The sequence below is a fragment of the Pteropus medius genome, unplaced genomic scaffold (genome assembly GCF_902729225.1).
Source record: "Pteropus medius unplaced genomic scaffold, Ma_sr-lr_union100, whole genome shotgun sequence".
NCBI lineage: Eukaryota > Metazoa > Chordata > Mammalia > Chiroptera > Pteropodidae > Pteropus > Pteropus medius.
Genome location: NW_024349519.1, coordinates 11,137,059 through 11,161,199, shown reverse-complemented (window position 1 = coordinate 11,161,199; position 24,141 = coordinate 11,137,059). Strand labels below are relative to the sequence as shown.

At 35.0% G+C, this 24,141-nt stretch overlaps 1 protein-coding gene and 1 pseudogene across 8 annotated transcripts in view; both read right to left on the bottom strand.

The window, feature by feature from the left end:
• Positions 1-24,141, bottom strand: part of TMTC1 (transmembrane O-mannosyltransferase targeting cadherins 1) — a 476,780-nt gene that overhangs the window by 129,926 nt on the left and 322,713 nt on the right. For all 8 annotated transcript variants that reach the window (XM_039882400.1, XM_039882401.1, XM_039882395.1 and 5 more), the window contains 2 exons: positions 5,168-5,249; positions 3,383-3,486 (listed from right to left, as the gene is read on the bottom strand). In XM_039882400.1, the coding sequence (XP_039738334.1) occupies positions 3,383-3,486; positions 5,168-5,249 (186 nt within the window). The remainder of the gene's footprint in view (positions 1-3,382; positions 3,487-5,167; positions 5,250-24,141) is intronic.
• LOC120618642 (uncharacterized) lies at positions 11,453-11,571 on the bottom strand (annotated as a pseudogene).

Sequence of the window (24,141 nt, the reverse complement as noted above, 5' to 3'; positions counted from 1 at the left end):
GGCTCAGGGACTGGGGTGAAATGGGGAGTGACCGATAATGCATGTAAGGTTTCTTTTTCGGGTGATGAAAATGTTCTAGAATTGATTGTGGTAATGGTTGCACAACTCTGTGAGTATACTAAAAACCACTGAATTGTACACTTTAATAAGTGAACTATATGGCATGCAAATTATACCTCAACGAATATGTTATTTTTTATATATATGTACAGCGAATATACATAAAAAATAAATTAATATATACATATATAAATATATAAATTTAATTTGAAAAAACTGGGGTTTTCATAGTTATTAAAAAGAGAATGAGATTGGCAAATTAGATATAAATTTGTTCTATGACCTGCAAGGCAAAGAAGCTGTAACATTTGAAGTTTTATTTTCTACTAGAGAAAAAAGAAATAATCACACTTACCTTAAATCTATGTTAAATTCTAAGTTGACAGACTTGTAAAGTATAGTAAATGTAAATTACAAGTCAACCAAAGTTACATTCTGCTAGGTTTGTTAGAAAGCGCCCTACATTACAGTGAACGTCATATAATCAACTATCTTTTGTCTTAGTCCCACATCTTAGATAATTTTTCTTAACAAAAGTTTCTCATGAGCATAACATAATGATTTCGTACCTCAGTTTTGTTAAACAGAAAATGACTGGGTATTTCATCCTAGCTAAACACATGGAAATACATAATGTAAAAGAGAAGAAATTTCAGAACTAAAGTCACAAGAAATCATATGAAACAAAGAGATACTTGGCCAAGCTATGCTTAAAAGCTATTAGGATTTTTTAAACTACATGTAGTTAATAACTACAGCAATTATTAAAGGGAGAGAAAGCTAATCTGAAAACTCTCACTGATAAAGAATAATTTATTATACATACTTTAAAAGAAGATATGGTACTTGCAAGACAGAAGCAAAGATGCTATAAAAAATGTCTGAAGTTTGTAAATCCAGTAAAAGAGATAAAACATTAATGAGACAGAGTGACATAGCTGAATGATAAACCTATGATTAATAAAGACAGACTCAAAGAAGCAACCAAATCATAGATAAATTGCACAGCTGATGAGAAAGAAAGAAAAAAACAACAGAACTAGGAAAGAAACCAAGGAAATCGAATTTAAGAATCACCAGTGTACTAGAGGTCAAATAATTATGCAAAGAGAGTAGAAACCTTACTCAGGAAAGGAATTAAAGACAATTTTTTGGATGCTCAAAAGAGTCTATTATAATGCAGCTACTTTAAAGGAATGCGAAAAACCATTTATAACTACTGTCACTGAAATGTCCCTGGGTATCTATGTACTTTAAATATGAAATACAGGAATAAAAATATTTTTTAAATAAAAGATAGGAAGAATATAAAGGTGTAATGGGATATTCTATTCTATCATTTTACATTGATGGAATTGCCTGAGAATAGTCACTTAGATTGGCTTATAGCAGAAAATCCTGGCTTTAACGTGTACCACTCCTCTGAAAAAGTACACATATGCCCTGGAATTGAAAGGAAGAACCCAGCAAATGACTGGTCCAAAGTCCTAATTTTGCTGGAGGTTCCCTCAAAGAATTTTCTGCAGCCACCAGCAGGGATAACAACGCAACCTAACTCACCCGGCAGCTAAGAAGCTACAGAGAAGAGAGCAAGGAGTCAGAGACCAAAGGCCTTGTCCTCACACTAAGGGCTTTGAGGCAGGCACTTGTTTACAGATGACAAATGTGAATGAAATAATTGGTTAGGGAGTTGAGAGTAGTCTGTTCTTCTCACCCATCTGTCTCTTTTGACTTTGCATCTTGGCAGCTCAGGGAACAGGCTGCATCTAACTATAAAGATTAAGAACGAATGCTCACATTCAGGAGACAAGAAAGCCTGGAGGGGAACCAATCCAAAGCTAAAGGAAGTGGAGCCATTAAGCAAGAGCAGGATCTGGCAAAGCTGGTTTTTCTCTTAAAAGCAGAAAGTAGCTATTTAAGGAGCTACAGAAACCAAAACCGTTTATCAATGAGCTAAAAATGTCCAGAAAAAGGGCCCTGGAGATGTTGAAAGCCAGCAAAAGATACCTATAAAGGACAAGGAGATTGCAGCATTAACAAAAAGCTAAGTTAGAGATGTTGAGCTTAACTAAATGATTAATTAAGCAACTTTTTGAAAAATATAGGCTATAAGCAACAATTTGTAAGGCTCTAGACTGCCTCAAAGGGATAAGCCAACACTAGGGGTTGGATGCCATATGATTTCCGAAGGCATATCAAGATTTTTTTAATACACATTTTGCTGTAAGTAATGAAAACAATTGTGACATAATACCTATTATAAAAATGAGTTAATCAAATGGGAAGCTATCCTTTTTGAATGGAAAACAGTCTTTAAAGAAAGGAAGAAAAGACTAGGAACAATAAAGAAAAATACACAAGGCAAAAAAAGTAAAAATCTATCAATTAAAACATATAAGGTAAATGAGTGAAATAAAGCAAAGATTACTGCTTGGCATAAAAACAAAATCCAACAATCTATTGTCTCTAAGAGACACAAGTAAACCACAATATAAATGAGCTGTAAATCAAGGTTTAATTAAAGATTTACATGTCTTTGCAAACTCAAAAAAGTGAAGGTTACTATTACGAAAATGATATATGATAAACACATAATAAACTATGAAAATTTAAGTACAGTGCATGTTGATATTTATCCTGAAGAAAACATATTAAAATTGTCAAATGTAATTATATCTGAAAGCCTCAGCAGCACATCACAGCAGACTGAATAGATAAGGAATTAAAAACCTTCTCAATGAACCAGATCCACTGATCAACATCGCTTCATGATCCAATATCTCTAAAACTCTTAAGGACAAATGGTAAGATACAAGTATTTTTATCTTAGCAAAAATTGTTTTTCATTTCTGTTTGCCACTTTCAACCTCTCCACTGATTTTATTCTTACAAATAGTTATGATGTCCAATCCACCTCATTGTAACTTTCTGCAAATTGTTCTGTAACATTTGCCATGTAGGCCACCGAATAGATATTATTGATGATAAGTGCTCAGTAAAATGCTTATTGAATAAATAAATATATATCAGTATGAGAACAATACCAATAGTACCGACAAAACAGCACCATTAGTCGAAAAGATTTCCAAATGTATGAATAGAAATTTTTTTCTCCCATACCCCAAATAGGACACAATCTCCTTCTTTTTTCTTTTTTTAAATTTTTAAATTTTTTTATGGTGACGTTGGTTAACAAAATCCAATGTTTCAGTTGTACACTTTACTTCCTTTCTTTAAAATACAAAGGAAGCCAATCATTTAAGATTACTTAAAACAATCTAATAAATACCAAATAAAGTTTAAGTAATGTATTTCTACTGACCTTGTAAGAATGTAAGGCGAAAATGAAGCTGGATTATCTTGCTCTGAAAAGAGGGGCATTGATCCTCCCATTATCCACAGACGGAAGTATAAAATGACAATCACCTTCAAGAAAAAGAAGATTTGGTAAGAAAATCATCACTTGTTGGAGATAAGCCCCGTCTTTTCTGGAGGATATTTCCAGATGCTTTACAAATATTTTGTTTTACAAACACTTTCTCTAGTGAGCATTTCTATAAAATTCTAACATTCAAGATGAGTTGGAAAGGTGAAAATAGCTGGGAGAGAGAAGAATAAACAGTGAAGGTGATGAAACAGTGACAAATTCTTAACAACACAGCTGTCATTCACTGTGCTAACAGCTTTCCAGCTCACCTGAGGCCTCACAATCCTAGAGGTAAATGAGAAAGCCCAGGCTTAGAGGTCATTTGCCCAGAATCCTCCCACAGCTAGTAAACAGCAAGATCCAGGAGTTGAACTCATGCCATTCATTGGTCTCTAACACCCAATTTCTTAACAAAAAGCCCTGTGAAAATTAATTTAAAATATGATAGATAATACTGCTGTGTCTTGAATGAATACATTTGGAAATGCTCCAACCCTTGAATGCTCTAAAGTAGAACACTTATGAAAGATTATTTCAAAAACCCTAGGGAAGGTTTTTTGTGTTATCCAATGAAAGTTTTTCACTAACTGGTGCTATCATGTTGCAAATACACTGGGGAATTTTTTAGAGAAATGTTTTGCCCCTTTTGATGAAATTGTCCAGTCAAGTTACCCTATTCATTCAATTTTTCCATACTCATCTTCTTCCATAAACATGTTTTAGTGTTGAGAAAAAAATCACATTAATTATTAACATTACAATTCAAAGACATTTTTCTAAGTTTCCTATCAAAATGTATTATAAATTTTGACAGGAAATTTAAGAGAAACAACTATAGCATAAGAGACCTGTCTCTTAATCTCCTTGAATAGAACCATCCAATTACATAAAAAGATGATTAATGTGACAGTCACCAAAGATGGCCACCAAGAATTTCTACCCTCTTTGTATGCACATTTTGCTTTTCCTATTAGGAAATTGAGTCAACTGCCTCACCCTTTAAATCTGGGTTGGTCTTGTGACTTGCATCAACCAACAGAATGTGGTAGAAGGTACACTGTGTCTGCTCTAGGCCTAACCCTTCAGAGGCCCTGCAATTTTAGGTTTGTTCTTGTAGAACCCTGCTGCCATGTTATAAAGAAGTTCTGGCTATCCTGCTAGAGAGGGTGGCCACAGAAAGAGGACCTAGAGGATGAGTTACCAGACAGAGACCACGTAGCCCATCTGATAGTTGCATGACTTTGCTCAAATAACCCCAGCCAAAACTCATAGTGAGCAGAACCATCCAAGTAGATGCCACCCAAACTAAAGCGGTTAGGACAGGTATATGGTGGTGGTTGTTTTAAGGCACTGCACTTTGGGGTAGTTTGTTATGCAGTAATAGATAGCTGAAACAGTCAGGTTTGCGATGCTGAGACAACTCAGCATCAGCACTTTGAAAGAAACTCATAAAATACTATAGTTCACACTATCTGTGTCATTGAGTTCAAATATCCCTAGAATGCTTTCACACATACCTTCTATTGCTTTGTAACATTTACGGCATGTTAACACTTTGATCCTAAGATCAAGGTGTAGGAATCTATTGCTGATTCTATTAAATAATCTGGATCATGACTTTGAGCCAAGTTAAAGTGAAACATCCCTTATCAGATATTTCAAAAGCATATATGTACTTACATAACTTATAACCAAGGTGGCCCTTTTGAAGAATGGCCTCATGGTAAGCAGGAAATTTCTATTATTGCTTGCTGTCAGATACCTGAAACAGGAAAGAAAAAATAAAATCTTAAATAAGTGTCAGAGTCTACCACCATTAACTTCTCCTTTCAATGTGCATATGCTGTAGGCTCTGAAAAGGGCTGGAAAAAGACCAAAGCTAGCAGTGTGGCTTCTGGAGACAGACCACCTAGATTTCAGCCTCCCGCCTCTGCTGCTTGTTGTCTGAAAGACTTTGGGCAAGTTTCTTAACATCTTTGCAGAGCTCATTTTCTCACTTATAAAAAAGGAGTAATAATAGTATATACTTCACAGAAAAGTTGTGAGGATTAATGAGATAATATATGGAACAGAACCTAGCACTGTTAGCTATAAATGTTGCTATCCCATCTAATCCCAAATAATCAGGCTTTCTGGTAACTTTATGGTTATACTTGTCATACTCGATGACCTTAAACAAGATAGGAGTTCATTAACCTACTTAATGTGAGAGGTACAAAATATCTCACCAATGTCTTACCCCTAAAAACAAAAGATGCCAAGACTGTGTGCGGTTAAGTAATTTATCCAAGGTAAACCAGTGGTGGGATCAGAACTTACCCATACGCAGTGGATAATTTTCTCACCTGCCTATAGCCTTCAGAACCAAACTAAGTTATAAGAATGTTAACTTCTAGTGGGTCAAAAACTTGTGTGGACCCTGAATCTTCCACAGAGCACTCACTACTACAAAGTGGGAACTCCATATACCCATATATAAAACATGTGATTGGCTGGTTTTAAAAATGACAACGAAAGGGAAGCTAGAAGGGGCTATTATTAAACCCCAAGCAAAACCTTAAATGAGTCATTTTCACCTATCTGCAAATTTCTATATTTTAAAGTACAAAATGAAAGAAAAAAGTCAAATTGAATCATATAATCCAGCAAGCATTTCCTACTCATTTTTATTTCCCCTACCCTGTTGATTTTACTCTTTTAAATCCAATTTCTCCTCAAAGGATTTCTCCCCAGAATCTCTTAAAATTTTCATATAAATGAAGTCTCCTTACACGACAGTAATTTTCTATAGAACAGAGATCCTTTTGTAAGACCTGAGTGGGTTCGCATCACAAAGAAATGCCGACCTTGACAATTGCTTACAAAATATATGAGGTTCTTCTGTTTTGTTAACAGTTAACATAGCTGACAGTGTCACTCAAAGGCAGGTCCTCTTCCTTCTTGCTTCCCTTTTCCTCTTCCCATTTACAATCAGCTGAAGATCTGACCTTTTAAGTACTTAATGACTGGAGAAAAAGAAGTAAGCCCTCTGCCCTCTCTTTCACCAAAAAACAAAACAAAACAAACAAAAAAAAAACCCAAACACTACAGAGAGTCAGCCTTTAGCAATTTCTGGACTAGATCCATCTCCAAGCACTACATTTCAATTCTTCCTTCTCCCTTAGCTCTCAAAAGGGAACTTGGCAAGGAGGAAGGACAAGAATACTGTCAACTCTCACAATGCAGGTGCATCACTAATGTTCCAAAATAGGCTTAAGGAAGTCCACCACAAGACTGTACACAAGACTTTGTTTGCATCTGCGTATTTTTCTGAGGCAAAGTCCTTGGCTTTGATTTTCAGGATTAACGGTATTTGACTCCAAAAAGATTAAAGCACTGCTAAGCATGATCTTTCAGCTCTGCCTTTACTTTGACTATCATTTTTAGGGTAACTCAACAAAGACCAACCCTGGATATTTCTGCTATTCCTTGATGTAAGAGAAATGGCTGCAAGAAGGGGAATGGCAACGTGGCAAGAAAAAGGTGCTGGAGTGGGCTGGAGTCGTAATACGTCTGAATAAAGCAGTGCTTCTTGAGTTGGTCTGCTTTTGAAAGCTTCATTTCTCAGGTTACCTCTGTTGCTGGTTTATTTTAACACCGTGTAAAAATCAGAAGTGGTTTCCTTTCCATAAAGCAACAAACCACAGTGTTTAGGATTTTTTAATGTTAAGCTTAGGTAAATTCATATTTCGTTTCACTGCAAGCTCACTATGATGGTTATTTCAGCAAGTTATATTTATAAAGTGTCCCTTTGTTTAGAAATTCTTCCTCCATGAGAAATTCCATTTTCTAAGAAGTTAAGATCCTTTAGGTACCAAATAATTTATTCTTAAAATGTATTATACCGAAGCAATGAAAGCCTAGAATGACATGGAGCAGTGGCTGAAAAAAAAATGACCTATTTTAAAGACTTCTGTTTTTAAAGACCTTCTATTTTTCTATTGTTCACCAATATAAATGAGAAAATAAGCCAAAATGATACAGTCTGCTTTTTTGGTAAATACAAGGTCAGCGCTCCCTAAGGGCTAAATTCTCTGTATCCCTTCCTCTTCTCCCACAACAAAATTGGACGATGGAATTTTACCCATTAATCCATGATGTATGTATGCTCTGTGAAGTAGAACCAAATACAACAAACAATAATATTATTAACAATAATATTAAAAATAGAAACAATTAATATGTGCATGATGCAACTCTAAGTGATTATATTGTAGTAATTTATTTACCACTTACAATTCTGTGAGGACATTATAATTTCTTTTTTACAGAGGAGGAAACAAAACACTAAAGCAATAATTTATTATATAAGATTTCCTCAGCTATTCATTTCGATCACAAGCCCAAGTATCTGAAAGTGACTTACAAGGCACTATGCAAATTCCATCGCCAATAATTTTCAGTTTCAGTAAAAGTCTCCATTATTTTTCCTGCTAAGCCAGAGAAAACCCCAACAACAAAACCAAACTTCTGAGTAAACCACTAGGATGGGAATCAAGGGTCCAGTGTTCTATTCTCATTTGTTACATGACTTGGAACAAGTCTACAGGAGATCTGTTTTTCCCCTTATCCATGAGAGCTGGACTAAATAGTTTCATAGTTCCTTTTAGGTCTAAACTATTGGTATCTTTGGATGTTTCACCAAGTGATGACATCATAAATGACAACTGAAAAAATATAGAGAGAAACCTACTAAAATTTTAAAAAGAAATGTCAAGGGAGTAGTTAATCCCCCCCTTGAACAGATCCTTCATAATTTGCAATTGTATATAAAAAATAGATTTAAAAAATTTCTTCTAATTTATTCTTTTGAGGTAACATTGGCTTATAACATTGTATAAGTTTCAGCTGTACAACATTACAAATCAATATCTGTATGTACTACATTATGCTCACCAACAAAAGTCTAGTTTTCTTCTGTCATCATACAATTGAGCTCCTTTACCTGTTTTGCTTTCCCACCACCCTCTTTCCCCTCCACTAACCACCAATCTGATGTCTGCCTCTATAAGTTTGTTTTTGTTCTGTTTGTTTGTTTTATTTTTTTGTTTTTATATTCCACATGAATGAATGAAATCATATATGGTATTTGTCTCTTTCCACCTGCCTTACTTCAATTAGCATAACCTCAAGGTCCTTCCATGTTGTCACAATAAAAAATTTTTTTTTAACATAAGTTTGAGGTGTTAAGAAAAAACAACAGGCCCAAATTGGAGTTACTTGTGCAAAGCCCACATCACCAAACCAGGACTTGGTACTACCTAACTTTACGGTTTCCACCTCTCCCAGGAGTAGAATCTTAAATCAATCAATCTGGAATTCTCTGGTCAGCACTAGTGAGGTAATCCACCTGACCGGCTCCTGCTGTCCCCTAAAAGGTGACCTTGCCACAAACAATCCACTCTTTGCTAGTAACTTCCTTGTCTTGCCCCTTTCTGCATATAAAAGTCTTTCATTTTGTACAGGTCCTAGGAGCTCCTTTCTATTTGCTAAATGGGATGCTGCCTGACTTTTATAATTAAATAAAAGCAATAAGATTTTTAAATTTACTGTTGGATTTAAAAAAAAAAAAACAGTGGTATTGGCATTATCAAATTCTGCATTTTTAATAATTTCTGACTTTAGGCAAATAAAAGCAGATCAAGATTATCCAAAGTAAAGTTCCTAATCTGTACTCTCCCAAACCTCAAATTTTCCATTTTTCTGACCCCAAATTTTCTGACTATTAACATCCACCTTCTCAACTGATCATGTTTTTAATATTTAGAGCTAAATGTAACTTCTTCCTGAAGTTCCCCTTCCATAGGTACTCAGGCCCCAAATCCCATTGAGAAGTCTCCCCTGAGACCAGGAGGACCAGCCACACTGAATCACCTACCCATAATCTTGAAGATTAAGTGAATATTTATCATTTTAAGTCACTGAGCTTTGTTAAAATAAAATTATTGTGTCAATAAATAATTGATTCATATAGTAAGATGATCGATAAATGCTTACAAACCCAAATAGAATTTATAAAATATTTATTTTTCTCCAATCAACCCCTTTTCTTTTTCTGTGTTTTCCTTACCCTCCATTGCTAAAGCAGGGTTTAAAATAAGAATGCCACTTGTATGGTACTGTCTCCCTTACTTTAAATTTCGGTGGTTTAAATAAAGATATTGTATTATACTTTCCAGTCCTTCTCAGAATATATCAATATATAAAAAACTGATAAATTTTGCCATGATACCAGCTCCAGTAGCAAACAACTCAGATGCAATGAGTTGTTACTATTTAACATTGTATTGATAAATTATAAAAAGCTGTATATGAACTTCTTTCTAGAATACCCATCATAGTAATTTAATTTATCCTACTCTTTCAAGATAATAAAGTAGATTAACAAAGAGTCATATACTATGACCAAAAAAAAAAAAAATTTAGCTCTTTTAGAATAGAAATTCAGAATTCTGCTTCTCTTTGAAACAAGAAAAAAGATTTTTCAGTTGACCAAAGTAGCAAAGATACAGCTTACATTAGAAAAAATTATAAACTTAACAAAAATAAAAAAAATTTCTCTCTTTAATGCACTCTCCTTGAACCCATAAAATACTTCATCTACAGAGGAGCAGAACAATCTTTGATGTCTCCTTTGATATTCAAAGGCATAGTCTGAAGGGAAGAAACTAACTATTCTAAGATACTGATGAATTTCTCAGTTCTATCTACTCAGAAACCCAAATTGACCTTCAATACCTCATTCTGCTGCTGTGACAAAATTTTCTTCCAGAAATATCAAACGCTTAACTCAGTATGCTATTTACAAAGAAATATTTACTTAGATTATCACACACAGAAATAAAGACAGAGAATACATAAGGGAATATAATTTCAGTTCTCTTAACTATTCTGAAAATCAAAGTTAGAACCAGTTCTAACAGTTTTACAAGTGAGGAAAAAAAATGAAGCCAGAAATGTTAACTGACTTGCAAAAGGTCACAGTCCTTCAGTGTCAAAGGTCAATGAGTTTAGACTTTGTTAATTTAGTCAGAGGGTCTAATTTATATTCTACAAAGAATTTAGTCATAGGCCTTAATTTTTATTCCTTGTATACGTAGCAAAAATTGAATTTTGGTGACATCACCCTTTCTGTCATTAATAGTCTCAGGTAAGTTTTCAATTTATTAATAATAGGGAATACTTAATGCACTTAATATGTGCCAGTCACTATGTTAAGCACTTTACATTTTTAATTTTATATAACTCTCCCATCAGTCTTGTGAGTCCATCTTGTGAATGAGGCTAAAGGAGGTACTCATTCAGGATCTGGCAAGTAGCAGAGGTGAGACCCAAATCCAAAACCAAAGTATTCACTATTCCACATAGCATAAAAGTAAAATGGTGCTGGTTTATTAAGCACCCCTTCAACATAGATTATTTATTAAATGGCATTTCTGAATGTAAATAACACAATGACTTCTTTGTAATTAAAAATAAAAATGTCCATCTTTATTATCTTCATTAGTTCATACAGATCTATAATAAGAACTATAATAAAAGTTTTTCATATAAATGAATGAACTGAGGCAGTGCATAATTCTTAAAGTCTTTTAAGATGTATTCTTTTAAAGGTTAATGTATATAGTGATTGCTGCAGGTTAAAATGCAAGCTCCATGTATAGTAAGCTGATTTAGAAATTCTAAGTGAAAAAAAGATGGTTAGAAGGAGTGTGTGAGCTGAGCTGGGAGGGTGTCACTGCCCTGTGAGATGACCAACCAGCCAGCCCCCCAGAGAAGAGCAGAAATCGAGAGTAGGAGATGAGGATGACCCAAGATAGTGACAACAAAACTGACGCCTGAGGAAAATAAGAAGTGAATTAGGTGAGAAGCAATAAGACACATATACCTTGTCATCTTACAATCCCTTATTTTTTTATTTTTTTATGCCTACAGCACCTGGTCTTCTTAGGTGGTCTCCCATCCAAGTACTAACCAGGCATGACCCTGTTTAGCTTTCAAGATCAGACGGGATCGGACTTGTTCAGGGTAGCATGGCCATAGACGGTTTTCCCTTTTTGACCAGCCCGAACTTGTTGTACATCAGAGACTCTAAGCAACCTACACAAATGAAATCACCGTTATTTGCGATACACATTTGTACAGGTATACAAGTAAACTTTTACACTAAAAAAAAGATTAAAAATAGCTAATGATAACATAATCATATTTTCTGAACCTCTTATTGGGATATAAGGATGGAGAAATTAATTACAATTAAGCTAGTGAAAAAGAGTATTAAATATTGGGACCGTCCTGATAAACTGGGATAAACACTTTATGCTAACAAAATCCACCATGATAATAACAGCTCCCATTCAGTGAATGTCTACTGCACCCCAGGCACAATTATTACGTGTATAATCCTTGGCATATTCCTATAAGATGTGCACTGTTAATATCTTCATTTTACAAATGGAGAAATTGAACCATTGACGGTCAAGTAACTTGTCCCAAGGTCCCACAAGTAGTAAGTGAGGGAAGTCAGAATACAAATCCAGAAATGTGCCCTTAACCAGCAGCACTCTGCTACCTCTCAGTCGATGCTAACTAATCTCTTTTTTCACCTTCACAAGAGAATGCCTACATTTCAGATACTACTCTCAGAAGTACAAACGTATTAATAACATGTGTTTATAAGAATGATAATTCAGAATACCAGTATATAACCTGACCAATGTAGGAAATTAACAAAAAAGCCACTACAACTTCATCACTATGAAAAATGAGAAACTATTCTAATAGCTATATTCAATTTAACAAGCAAAATATTGGGCACTAACTTAAGATCTAGAGGCAATATATGAAAGGGATAAATGCATACATTTAACATTTAAATATCAGCTAACAATTATTGAGGGTAAAGGGGTTCAGAACAGAGCCACTGGCATGTGGATTATTTTGAGCTAAACGCAATTGAGATGCTGCAAGCTCAAGAGAAACTTTTGCCTCTCCCTTAAAAATTTTAAATTTTGAGCCTTGCCCATAACAAGAGAGTAATTACCAGAAATATCTTTTTATGACCTATCTATAGGGCAGGGCAATCTTCTAATTGCTAAACATCTGCTCTTCTCATCATCCTGCGATGACCTTCCTCCCCTCTGAAGCCTCAAGGCACCTTACCTCATCCTTAGCTCAAAATGTCAGATATATCTCTTTTGCTTTCTGTCTCTGAACTTCTGATGTATGTTGGAGTCTCTGACTTGCTCATGTATGTGGGGTTCCCATATATACATATGTAACCAAATTTGCTTATTTTCTCTTGCTAATCTGTCTCATGTCAATTTAATTATTAAACCAGCTGTGAGAACCTAAAAGGATAGAGGAAAATTTCTTCCTTCTCGACAAGTGCAAACCATGGGCCAGAAACTGGTCTAAGCATATGTATGAATTCTTTAACCACATCCACATACAACAGCAACAACAAAGAAAAACTATGATGCATCTGGTTCCTGACGTGGTACTCAAAACTGTACCACAAGGCCTTTCTGTACTTTCTGTACTGCCCCACGGAGGGGAACACGTGATAAAGGACTAAAGGAGTCAGAGAAGGAAGAAATTAACGTAGCTTGGAAAAGGAAGGGGAGCTACAAGAAAGAGATGAGACTCGACCTGGGCCTGGAGGACAGAGAAGATGGGAGAGCAGGGAAAGTCCACAGAGGCCAAGAGGAGAGGTGCTCAGGTAGCAGCACAGGGACTGGAGTGGGCACAGTCCACCCTGGGCAACGAGGGTTCCCTATAAGCGCCATAGGCAGCCCACTTTCCCATACCTAGTCCACTTCTCACAATGTTTCAGTCAAGTGTCTGAAATCTAAATAAAAGAATGTTAAACTGCAGCTTGAAAATCCTGAAAGTTTGAACAGCAGTAGAATATCCCTAAATATGACTGATGTTGATTCTCTCTCCTTTTTGCTTAGCCACAGGCAGCTCCCTTTTCCCTAAGCCTGTCCCAGTCCTTACCTGGTGTCACTGTTGTCACAGGACTCTTTAGGTCCATGGAGGAGGGAAAAATTTCCCCCACTGTCCCCTTGAGTTCGTATGATTGGACTAATAAGAAAACTGACACAACAGGACCAGATTCATAGGAGAAAAACCAATTTAATATGTGCACACAGATAATTATAAAAGATGCTCAGAGAAATAATCAAAGCAGGCAGCTTTTTCTACTATTTAGACAAAGAAATAAATTTGTATGGATTTGACAGGACAAAGAAACAGGTTTAAGTGCTCATTAGTGAGGAATCTAAACAAAGTTTGGGCATGGGCAATAAATTAGTAAAGAAGAAACAAGGTTTGTTTATATGGGCTTTTCAGCCTTGAATTCCTTAACTCTGGCTATAGGGATGTCTCTTTCAGCCCCTTCTCTACTGGTGCAAGAAGGGCACCTTTCATAGGAGATATTTATTTCTTGCATGCAAGGTGACAGCTGCTTTTCAAGTGACTTTAATCTGAAATAATCAATATGCCATTGTGTGATATTTGGGGGCTGCCTCTCCCCATGGTCCCAATTCTGACCCACTGCCTAGGATTTTAAAACCTTATGGTCAGTACCCAGGATACGGATTAGGTCTCCACTGCTAGTGGGAGAGGTCAACTTGTGCTACAAGTCAGTGCTTTCTCTTCCACTTGTTGCATCCATGTAGAACATGGGCCAGGCTGGCCCTACTAGGTCTCTCTCTATCCCACATTTATGCTTGTAACTGGATGAGTAACGTAGGCTGGGGTCTGTGCTACACATCTGGACAGCTTAGATTTAGGGCATGGAGAGGAGGAAGTCTCACTTAAACTTTTACAAAAGACACTTTCTCCAATCCAGCTTTCAATCTAGGACTCTGCATAGCCCTCTGCCTGCATCCTCGTGTATAAGCTCTGAAGCAACTCATAACAACAGACGACATGTCCAGATTCTCTCAAATACATATGATTTTTGTGCACAGAATTCACACAGAGGCCAAAGAGGGCATCTGGCAGCCTGAGCTTTCTGTAGAAAATACCACAGTTCACAGGGATGTAAGCAGTGTCCATGCTGGAGAAGAAAAGCCTCTTCCTGGTCCAAACAAACTCATCTAGAGAGAGTAGCCCATTTTCTGGGTACCTACCCCTCATCCCCTTTATATTTAAGGTGGGAGGTCACTGGCCATCAAATCTGCAAGGATCAGAAAGCGAGGGTTGATTATTCCTGCACAATCTTGGCAAATACCTTTAAAATTCATTTTTCCTAAAAGAATCTTACTTTGGTAGGATTCAAGTTTTATTTTTCTTGGAACTCTATTTTTTATATTAAAATCAAATATACTCTGCATTTTTTTTTAAAAGGTGAATTTTTTAAACCTTCCAATCTAGGCAATTTAATTTTATTTTAAATTCCAGTGCTCATGAACATCGAAAGCTGAGGAAAAGCTATAACTAATACTTCAGAGTAGAAATAAGAATCACAGTGGGCCTTAGAACAGTATATATAACATACAAACAATCATTATTCAGATAATTATCAGGGTTTTAATGTTTGTATAAAATCTCTATGAGCGTTGTGGAAGTCAAGAATCCACAATAATTAAGTCTATATATTTTTATTCAAATACATGCTTCTTTTAGTTATGTAATTTTTAAAACTTTCTCCTAATTTCCTTATAGACCTGAGTCTCATTTTGAAATATCATATAAAAGGCCTAAGTTGTGAAGTTGCCAAAGGAAGTAGAAATTCCAGTCCCAGTCATGTTATTCATATATATTCACATCTTTAATTGTATCCATTTATATTTTACTAATATTTTAAAAGTAATATTCAGAACATAATGTTACAATATCACAGTTTGCTAAGTTTTAACTATCTCTGTAGTGATGCCTTGGTTGCTAGAAGGACTGCTAAGGGTTCCCCATGCTAAATTCTTAAAAGATGCACCCGGGACAGCCAGCTGTGGTGCAGCAATCACAGGCCATGGAGTCGCACAGAAGCCTGGCTCATTCGGATACAAACTGAGAAACTAGGTATGCCCCTTGGTCTCTCTGGGTCGCAGGTGTCTCAGCTATAAAACGCTCATCATAATTTCTATCTTCTAGTATTGTTAAAAGGATTTCAATGAGATTAAGGTATGTAAGTGGCTCAACACAGCGCCAGCCCATAAAAGTACCTAAAGTAGCCATTATTAGAATAGTGATCACAATTCCGCTGGAAATGCTAAAACCCTGTGGCTCATGTCCTTCACGACACACATGGGCATACGCGCGCGCGCGCGCACGCGCGCACACACACACACACACACACACAAATGAATAAAGAAATTCAGCTAGGATAAGGATGGAAAAAGAACATCTACCTCAAGTTTAATAAGCTCCTTCTTTCTTGGAAGGAGAAGAGAAAGAGAACAAAATATTTTAGGAGACAAAGCTTTAATTTGGCTTTCAATGATTTTCTTGTTCACTGGACTCCTTTAATTCAGCTAGAATACTGAAGTCAGATACTCAAATGTGTTGTGCAAGCTGTGTCGGCACAAGGGAGCTAGCTGAGGAAGTGGACTTGAGGTGATCTGTAAGAGATGAAATTCAGCCCATGCTCCATTCGGCAACCCCTAACCCTGAAGCTGGTGGCATCTGCCCTGAGGAAGGCAGGCCTTTTCCTAATCTGTCCAAAAGATCAAAAGGTGCCCTAAGTCAAACATCATGCACTCTCCATGTCCCAAGCCTACATTTGTTTCTACTTTATATAAATATCCACTGTCGGTCAGCAGCGGTGCTTATCTATTATTACCAGCCATGTACTACATAACAATATTTTGGTCAACGATAGACAACATATGCAATGGTGTTCCCATAAGATTATAATGAAGCTGAAAAATTCCTATCACTTAGTGATGTTGTAATCATCATAACATTGTGGTTCAACTCATTATTCACGTGTTTGTGAGGATTTTTATATAAACAAACCTATCGTGCTGCCAGTCACATAAAACTATAGCACTTATGTACAGTACATAATACTTGATAATGATAATAAACGACTACATTACTGGTTTATGTATTTACTATACTATACTATACTATACATTTTTTATCATTGTTTTATAGTGTACACTTTCTTTACAGCAAAAGTTCATTGTAGAAGAGTATGCTGTGTTACACCAGCTGCAGCCTCATATGTCTCATGTTTACTATGTCTTGAATCCATCATTTTCTCTTGAGCTTGATTTACTCTCACATTGCTTTCTATAGTAACATGCTGCACAGGCTTGTAGCCTAGGAGCGAAAGGCAATACCATATAGTCTAGGTGTATAGTCAGCTATACCACATAGGTTTGTGTAAGTGCACTATATGATGTTCACACAATGATGAAATGTGCATTTCTCAGAATGTATCCCTGCCATTAAGCAGCACAGGAATGTATTTAATATCCTCTGGACAGCTTCATTGTCCTAATGGCTTTCATAGCCACTTCTTTAATATAACATTTCCATTTTCTTTGAGCCAATTTCATTATTTTATTTTCTTACAGACATATCGCAGTGTTGCTATATTTCCAGTCACCAAACCACGTGCAAAGTAACTTAACATTCAACTGAAGAATAGTATTTGTTTCTGTCTTAACTCAGCTGAGTTCGCCTTGCAGATTCCGCAGTGTTTTGCAGAGTAAGTATTTAATTCATCAAAGTGAATTTTTAAAATCCTAATTTCTATAATCTTAATACCATTTTTACAAACCCCATAGACATTGGGGCCCAATTTGAGACTGTTATTTTAACAAATGCATTTTCCTATCCTGAACATTTTCATTTTCCTGAACTCGAGCACAACTAAAAGTCCTCTGAAAATTTTCCAGTGTAAAATTTCCAGATCCTAGAGATTTTCATACATGAAGCTGGATTGTCATCGAGGGTGTTCAGTCAGTTCAGTCTGCCTAGTACTGAGGAGCTGCTAGGATATGGGACTTTCAGTGTTAAAATTGGGAAAGTCTTGGGAAAACCAGAAGGGATGGTCACCCTGCATGCTATCCTCTAGTAGGTTAGCATGGCACAGTAGAATAAATTGCTGTGAACCAAACAATAAATTCTACAAAACTCAAAGAAGAAAATTAGCTTTTTTCCATGCCCTGGACACACCCACACACCCACTCTTGACCTGTCACTTGCTATTCTTTATACATAAGAATGTAATAAAAAACAAGTGTTTTTCTGGTGGAAGATACCTACTAATTGGTTGAGCTTGTTAATTCTGAAAACATGAGAACTAGAATTTTTCTCACCCACACTTTCAAGCTGTCAGACAAATCTTTTCTACTTGGATAAGCCAATATAAGGCATTCTTTATAGCATCATTTTGTTAAAGTAACAGAAAATAAAGGAGGAGAGGAAGAAACAAGGGTTTCATAATCACTAATACTGTAAAGACTCCCCTATATGTGCCTCTACTGACCAAAGATGAACATTTGAACATCAACAAGAATAAAACTGGCAGATAAAGTGAAACAAGCATTGGTCCTGTGTTGCCTATACAAACTATACCCCCAGGGTAACCAAATGTTTCGTAAAACATGTTTCTCTTATAGATATTCTCTGTAAAAAATGAAGAAAGAATGATAGAATTAATAGCACAATTTTTCAATCCCTACTAAAATAATGAATCTAAGCTTATGGTAACTCATCTCACAAAAAGAAAAACAACCAGAATTTTTTACTTTCTCCTGGAAGTACACAACACCATCTATGAAATATTCTTGCCAAAAATTGAAAGCCTGAATGCAATCAGATCTCTAGATCTAGCTATAAATTTACAAGAAATACAGTAGATAGACGAAAACATCAATTGACATCACGGAGAGGCAATCACCAAAATACAGACCGTGGGAAGCAACACAGGACAAAGATCAAAAAAAGAAAAAGAAAATAAAACCCATGGCAAAAGTGAGAACTGTAAAAACTTTCAGCATGAACACTGCATTCCAGCTAAGAGACTTGACCAGACTTCAACATGGCTTCTAGCAGCCTAAAGTCTAGTTCTTGGAATGACCCAGCCCCCATTTGAGTTCTTGTCTAGAAAAACTCAGGAATACCAAGAGGATTTACTGTTTTGTTCTAGTTAACACCTGAAAATAGGCCCTGACTTCCCTTTCTTAGAGCCTTTACTAAAAAGGGTTTATAATTGTGAATCCTTTCCCAGTTCTTTTGAGATGTATATGTATCTCCTACAAACCAGAGGTGTCATTCTCAAGCATATGAAAGCCATTCCTTTGAAATGTAATTATCAGAAAGGATAAGGCCTCTGTCTCCTTGTCTCAGTGGGAGGATAAAAACCCTCACTTCAGTAAGTGTCCCTTAGCAGACAAAACCAGTCTAATATCATTTACACTGACCAACCGCTTTGTCATTTTCCACTTGAGTCTCCACTCTCTCTCCTTCCCTTCCTCATTCTCCCTTTAAAACGCCCAGTAATCTTTGCACAAATTGGAATGGAGTCCCCTACCATAAGTAGTTAACTGAATAAAATCTGTTTCACATCTTTAACTAATGTCTGCCTGTGGTTGCCTTCGACAAAAAAAAAAAAAAAAAAAAAAAAAAAAAAAAAAAGTTTGGGAAGGGAGAACCTATGGAATAATAATGACTTTAAAGGCATATCAACCAATCTCAATGTATAGACATTATTTGCATTCTCCTAGAACAAATGAAAAAATATGAAAAAAGGGGAAATGTAATAACTAATTAGCTATTTGATATTAAGAATTAGTGTTCTTTTAAATATGATAGTGCTATTATAGTTGTTTAAAAGAAGAGTCCTTCTATTTTAATGTCCTATTGACATATGAATACCTGAAATGATATGATGTCTGGGATTTGCTTCCAAAAAATTTGAAGGTGAAGGAGCTGATAATTGTTGAAGGTGAAAGATGGGTACAAGAGGGTTCATTAACCTGTTTTATCTAACTTTGTACATGTTTGGAATTTTCCACAGTATATAGCTTTTTTAAAAAATAGAAGTCATTTGACAAGACTATTATATATATTATATTAAAAATTCTCCAAATTCAACAAGAAAAAAATTTAAGAAAACAAGCAATCTACTTACAAAATGAGCAATGAAATGACATTACACTATAAAAAAAATATATATATATGGATAGTCAATAAGCACATGAAAAGATGTTCAATGTCACTAGCCATTAGGAAAATTAAAATAAGATAACAACAAGATAACACTGATGTTACTACTTAACTATTAGAACAGCTAAAATAAAAAAATAGTGACAATACCAAATGCTGGGAATGATCTAGAGAAACTGGATGTCTCTACCATTGCCAGAAGGAATATGAAGTAGTAAAGGGAGTCTGGAAAATTGTTTGGCACTTTCTTAAAAATATAAACATACACTTACCTTATGATCCAGCAACTGTACTCTTGGTTATTTATCACAGAGAAGTGAAAATTTATGTCTGCACAAAACCTGTACATGAATAGGAGCTTACTTGTAATAGCCCAAAATTGGAAAAAAAATCACTCTGCAATAAAAAAGAATAAAAGCGAGACACACACTAACCCGAAGGATGTCAAAGACTATGCTAAAAATAAAAAAGTCAATCGCAAAAGGCCACATACTGTATGATTCCATTAATATAATATTCCCAAGCATCAAAATTACAGATATGGAAAACAGATTAGTGGTTGCCCAGGTTTAGGGTTGGTGACAGGGTCAAGGGTAGGTGTAACTACAAAGAGACAGCAGAAGGGACATGTTTATATTGACAGAGTAATTCGGTATCTTGATTGTGATGATGCTTATATGAATCTACAGGTATGATTAGAACTATATACCCACATAGTACCAATGTTGATTTCCTGGGTTTGATATTGTACTATAGCTATATGTACAGTGGAATCTTTGGGGATCACTGGGTGAAGGGTAAAAAGGACCTCTTTATGCTATCTTTGTATCTTCCATGAATCTCTGTATTTTAAAACAAAAAGTGTGTTTTTTTAATTTTAAATCAAGCTAATCTAATTCTAAAGCCCATGACTCTCCCTGTGCCGTGCTACCTCATCACTGAAGAACATTAAGCTCAATGCATGAACAGGTGTTGAAACTCATATTCAACATCTGCAGTTACCTTATTTTGAAAAACATCTTAGTATAGGCTGGATTTGGTTACTGTTGTCAGCAACCGAATTATCAGAACTCCTGGCTTCCTCCTTTGAATATACTAAGTTTGGGATTCGAGTGTCCAGGGGGTTTCAAATTGCAGATGATTTACAACTGAAATCAGTGGAAACTTCGACTTATAAGAAACAAAGTCAAAATTTATTTATATCACTCTCCCCCCGCAAAAAAAAAAAGCATCCAGAAACTTAATATAAGATTCATCCCAAATAGAAGAGAGATGTATATAACTGAGATAAACATTATTATTCTAAACCAGAAAGAAGTAATTTAAAGAAAACCTTCAAACATCTGAATCTAAATTATATTCATCGAAACTCCACATAAACTTCAACAGCTAAAAATGTCTATATATAATCATGACTTCTTTTGCCAAGTCATTTCTGAAAAGTGCTGCTAAATGTAATTGTATGATTTTCTCTTTCAGACAATTCAAAAGTTCATTCAAAAGTTCATTGAAAGCAGAAAGTCCAACAAAAGAAGAGAAATAAAAAGAATTTAACATAACTCTATGAAGCAAAGCTTATAAACAGCCTTTCTTAATAATTAAAATGTTGAGATGTTTTCATTAATAGGATAGCTTACGGGTAAACTAAAAATAATTTACTTCTTATCACTTTGCATAGGGAGAAAAAACAATATTGGTGGGACAGAGTATTTTTATTCTTTTTTCTGGTTAAAATCTGAGATTTCTGTAGAAGTTTTATTGATATTGACTACCTAGAGGGGAAAAAAGGCTAAAAAGAAAATTTGAACCTTGAATGTTTATAAACTCCTAAGCTTGAGCAAAACAGTAAATAATTTCAGGCAGATTTTCTAATATCAGAGAAAACATAAGTAGTTCATCTCATTTGACAATACATATCACATCCAAAGATGATAATTATAACAATAATTTCAGACAGATTTTCTAATATCAGAGAAAATATAAGTAGTTCATCTCATTTGACAATATATATCACATCCAAAGATAATTATAACAACAAAAAGATGGCTTTCTCTTTCTTTTTAATTCTAAATTAGTTCTAAATTGCTTTGAACAAATTTACATCTGATTCATTTCCTAATGTTAAGAAATACCAGAACTAGGATCATTGGGAAATGTTTCTCTTGTTTATTTTTTTGACTCTCTTTCTTACTCTTTTGAAGATATATTGGATCAGACCTTGGTGTGAATGGGATGGGTATGAGATCTCCAGTTTTACAGTCAAATAGACCTGGATTCAAAGATCGACTGTGCTACTTCCTGGCTATGAGCCGTAACTTGTAGTGAGGATAAAACAAGAAAATATAGCACAAGGCCTAGAGACAGACACACACACACACACACACACATACACACACACACACACACACACACACACACACACACACACACAGAGTTGGCTATCGTTATTGTTTTCCAACATTCTTATTACAAATAACTGGGTATAGTGAACAGAAACAATTTTTCCAACTCAACACTTACACTGAAAATGTGCTAACAAGTCCCTTGTTGTTCAGATATGCCATAATATTTTTAATAAAACTCCAAGAAATTTTCTTTTCTGTTACAAATGGTGCTTTCTATTGCCAATCTAAAATACTACTTTTCAAAGAATAATTGGGCATAGGATGACAAGGTCATATCTTTCCAACATACATTTTTATTTTTACATCTAAAATGAATTCACAGACATTATAAATTAACTTTAGTTCAACTCTAAGAAAAGACTTTTCTAACTAGGTATCAAGTATATCATTCTGCAGCCGCAAAATAAATCAACTAGTACCATATTGTTGGCACAAAGGTTCAGAAAACAAATTCCCAGGCATAGTACAAAATAGTCCACATTCCAGAATTTAAAAACGCCCTATTTATTTTTATGTATTTTTCATGTGCTTCTCTGTTCAAGTGCAATGGTGCAGTATTCCTTGTTTCCAAAATGGTTTTGAAAAGAAAAAACTTTCCAGGAAGGCATATAATTACAAATAAACTAATATTAAATGTAATACATGAAGATTTTTGTGCCTAAAGATTGATTTTTGCTTTGCTATTTAAATTAACATTAACTTTTTTGAAAAAGACAAAAAGTAAAGGAATAAAATCCCATTCTATAATACCTCTGTTTCTAAAATTTTTTTGTACACCAGACCACTGATTTTAAAAAGAGCAAATTACTCTTTTAAAGAGCATAACTGTCAACCAGAAAAGACAGAGGCAATATAGCAAGTAATATTACTGAAAAGCTTAATAAATGAGTATAATTATTTATTGAAAATTGTTTTTAAGTGTTCTGCTATATATTCTGACAAAATTGATAGGGAGCCATAATATCAAGGTTAAATCAAACAAATTTAATCTTTCTAAATGGGTTCCCTCCTTTACAAGCAATGTAGGCTAGGGTACCTATGGAAGGAGAACAAACTACTCATTCACCTGTTTACTCTGGTCTAAAACTGTAGGCTATTATGTAGTAGGATTATTTTTTGAAGAAAAAAAAAAGTGAGCCTGAGATGTTCACTTTTCTTGGCTCTAAAAACTCCATTATTATCCATTCACCAGTCAACAGCTATTGAATTTTTACTAAACTCAATCCAGTATCTGCTCAAGTCACTAAACTAAAACTTCTAAGGTCACCAAATAATCAAATACGTTAACCCACATTTAGTCTTTATCTTACAGGATATGTGACATTGGTTATCAAATCTTTCTTGGAAATCTTTACTCCTTTGGATTCATTGAAAATCTTCATCTCTAGTTCCCTTTAAATATTTCTCCATCCTTTCTGAAGCCCTCTGTGGCTTTCCTTCTTCCACCCACCCCTAATATGCTATTTTTCATTAACATATTTTATTTTCATATTAAACACTATCGATAAATGATCTCATTCAGTTTCAGGATTCTAATTTTGATTCTTCTGTATTTATCACTCAAAATATCCATTCCAGCTATGGCAACCTCATCTTTATATAAATTACTGAACTTTTGTTTGTCTTATTGCTGTATCTCACGAAATAAATAGATATTTTCACCAAATTTGGAGAGTTTATGTGAATAAGGCCAGATTTTAAATATGGATTATAGTATATTTTAATATATGTTAGTCTATTTTGTTATAAATAAATAAATGGAGAAGGGAAAGATCTTTGTAACAGTTGAAAGCCAAGAAATAAATATGCAAGGAATAACAGAAGTAGAAAATCACCATTAAGCAACCATAACAACAGTTAAGTACATCAAGCAAGAAAACATTAGTGGGTTCTAAAACTAGTGGGTAGAAGCATATGTACAGTCTTAGAATTTGTCCCCACAATATATTTATTAACTACAAAAGAAGAAAAGGTAGGGAAACCTGGTAGATACCACCATAATTAAATGATCATAGTCAACATCATCAGTAATGGTGACAAATTGATACCACATGACTCTTGATAAAATGTGCTGAAAAAGAC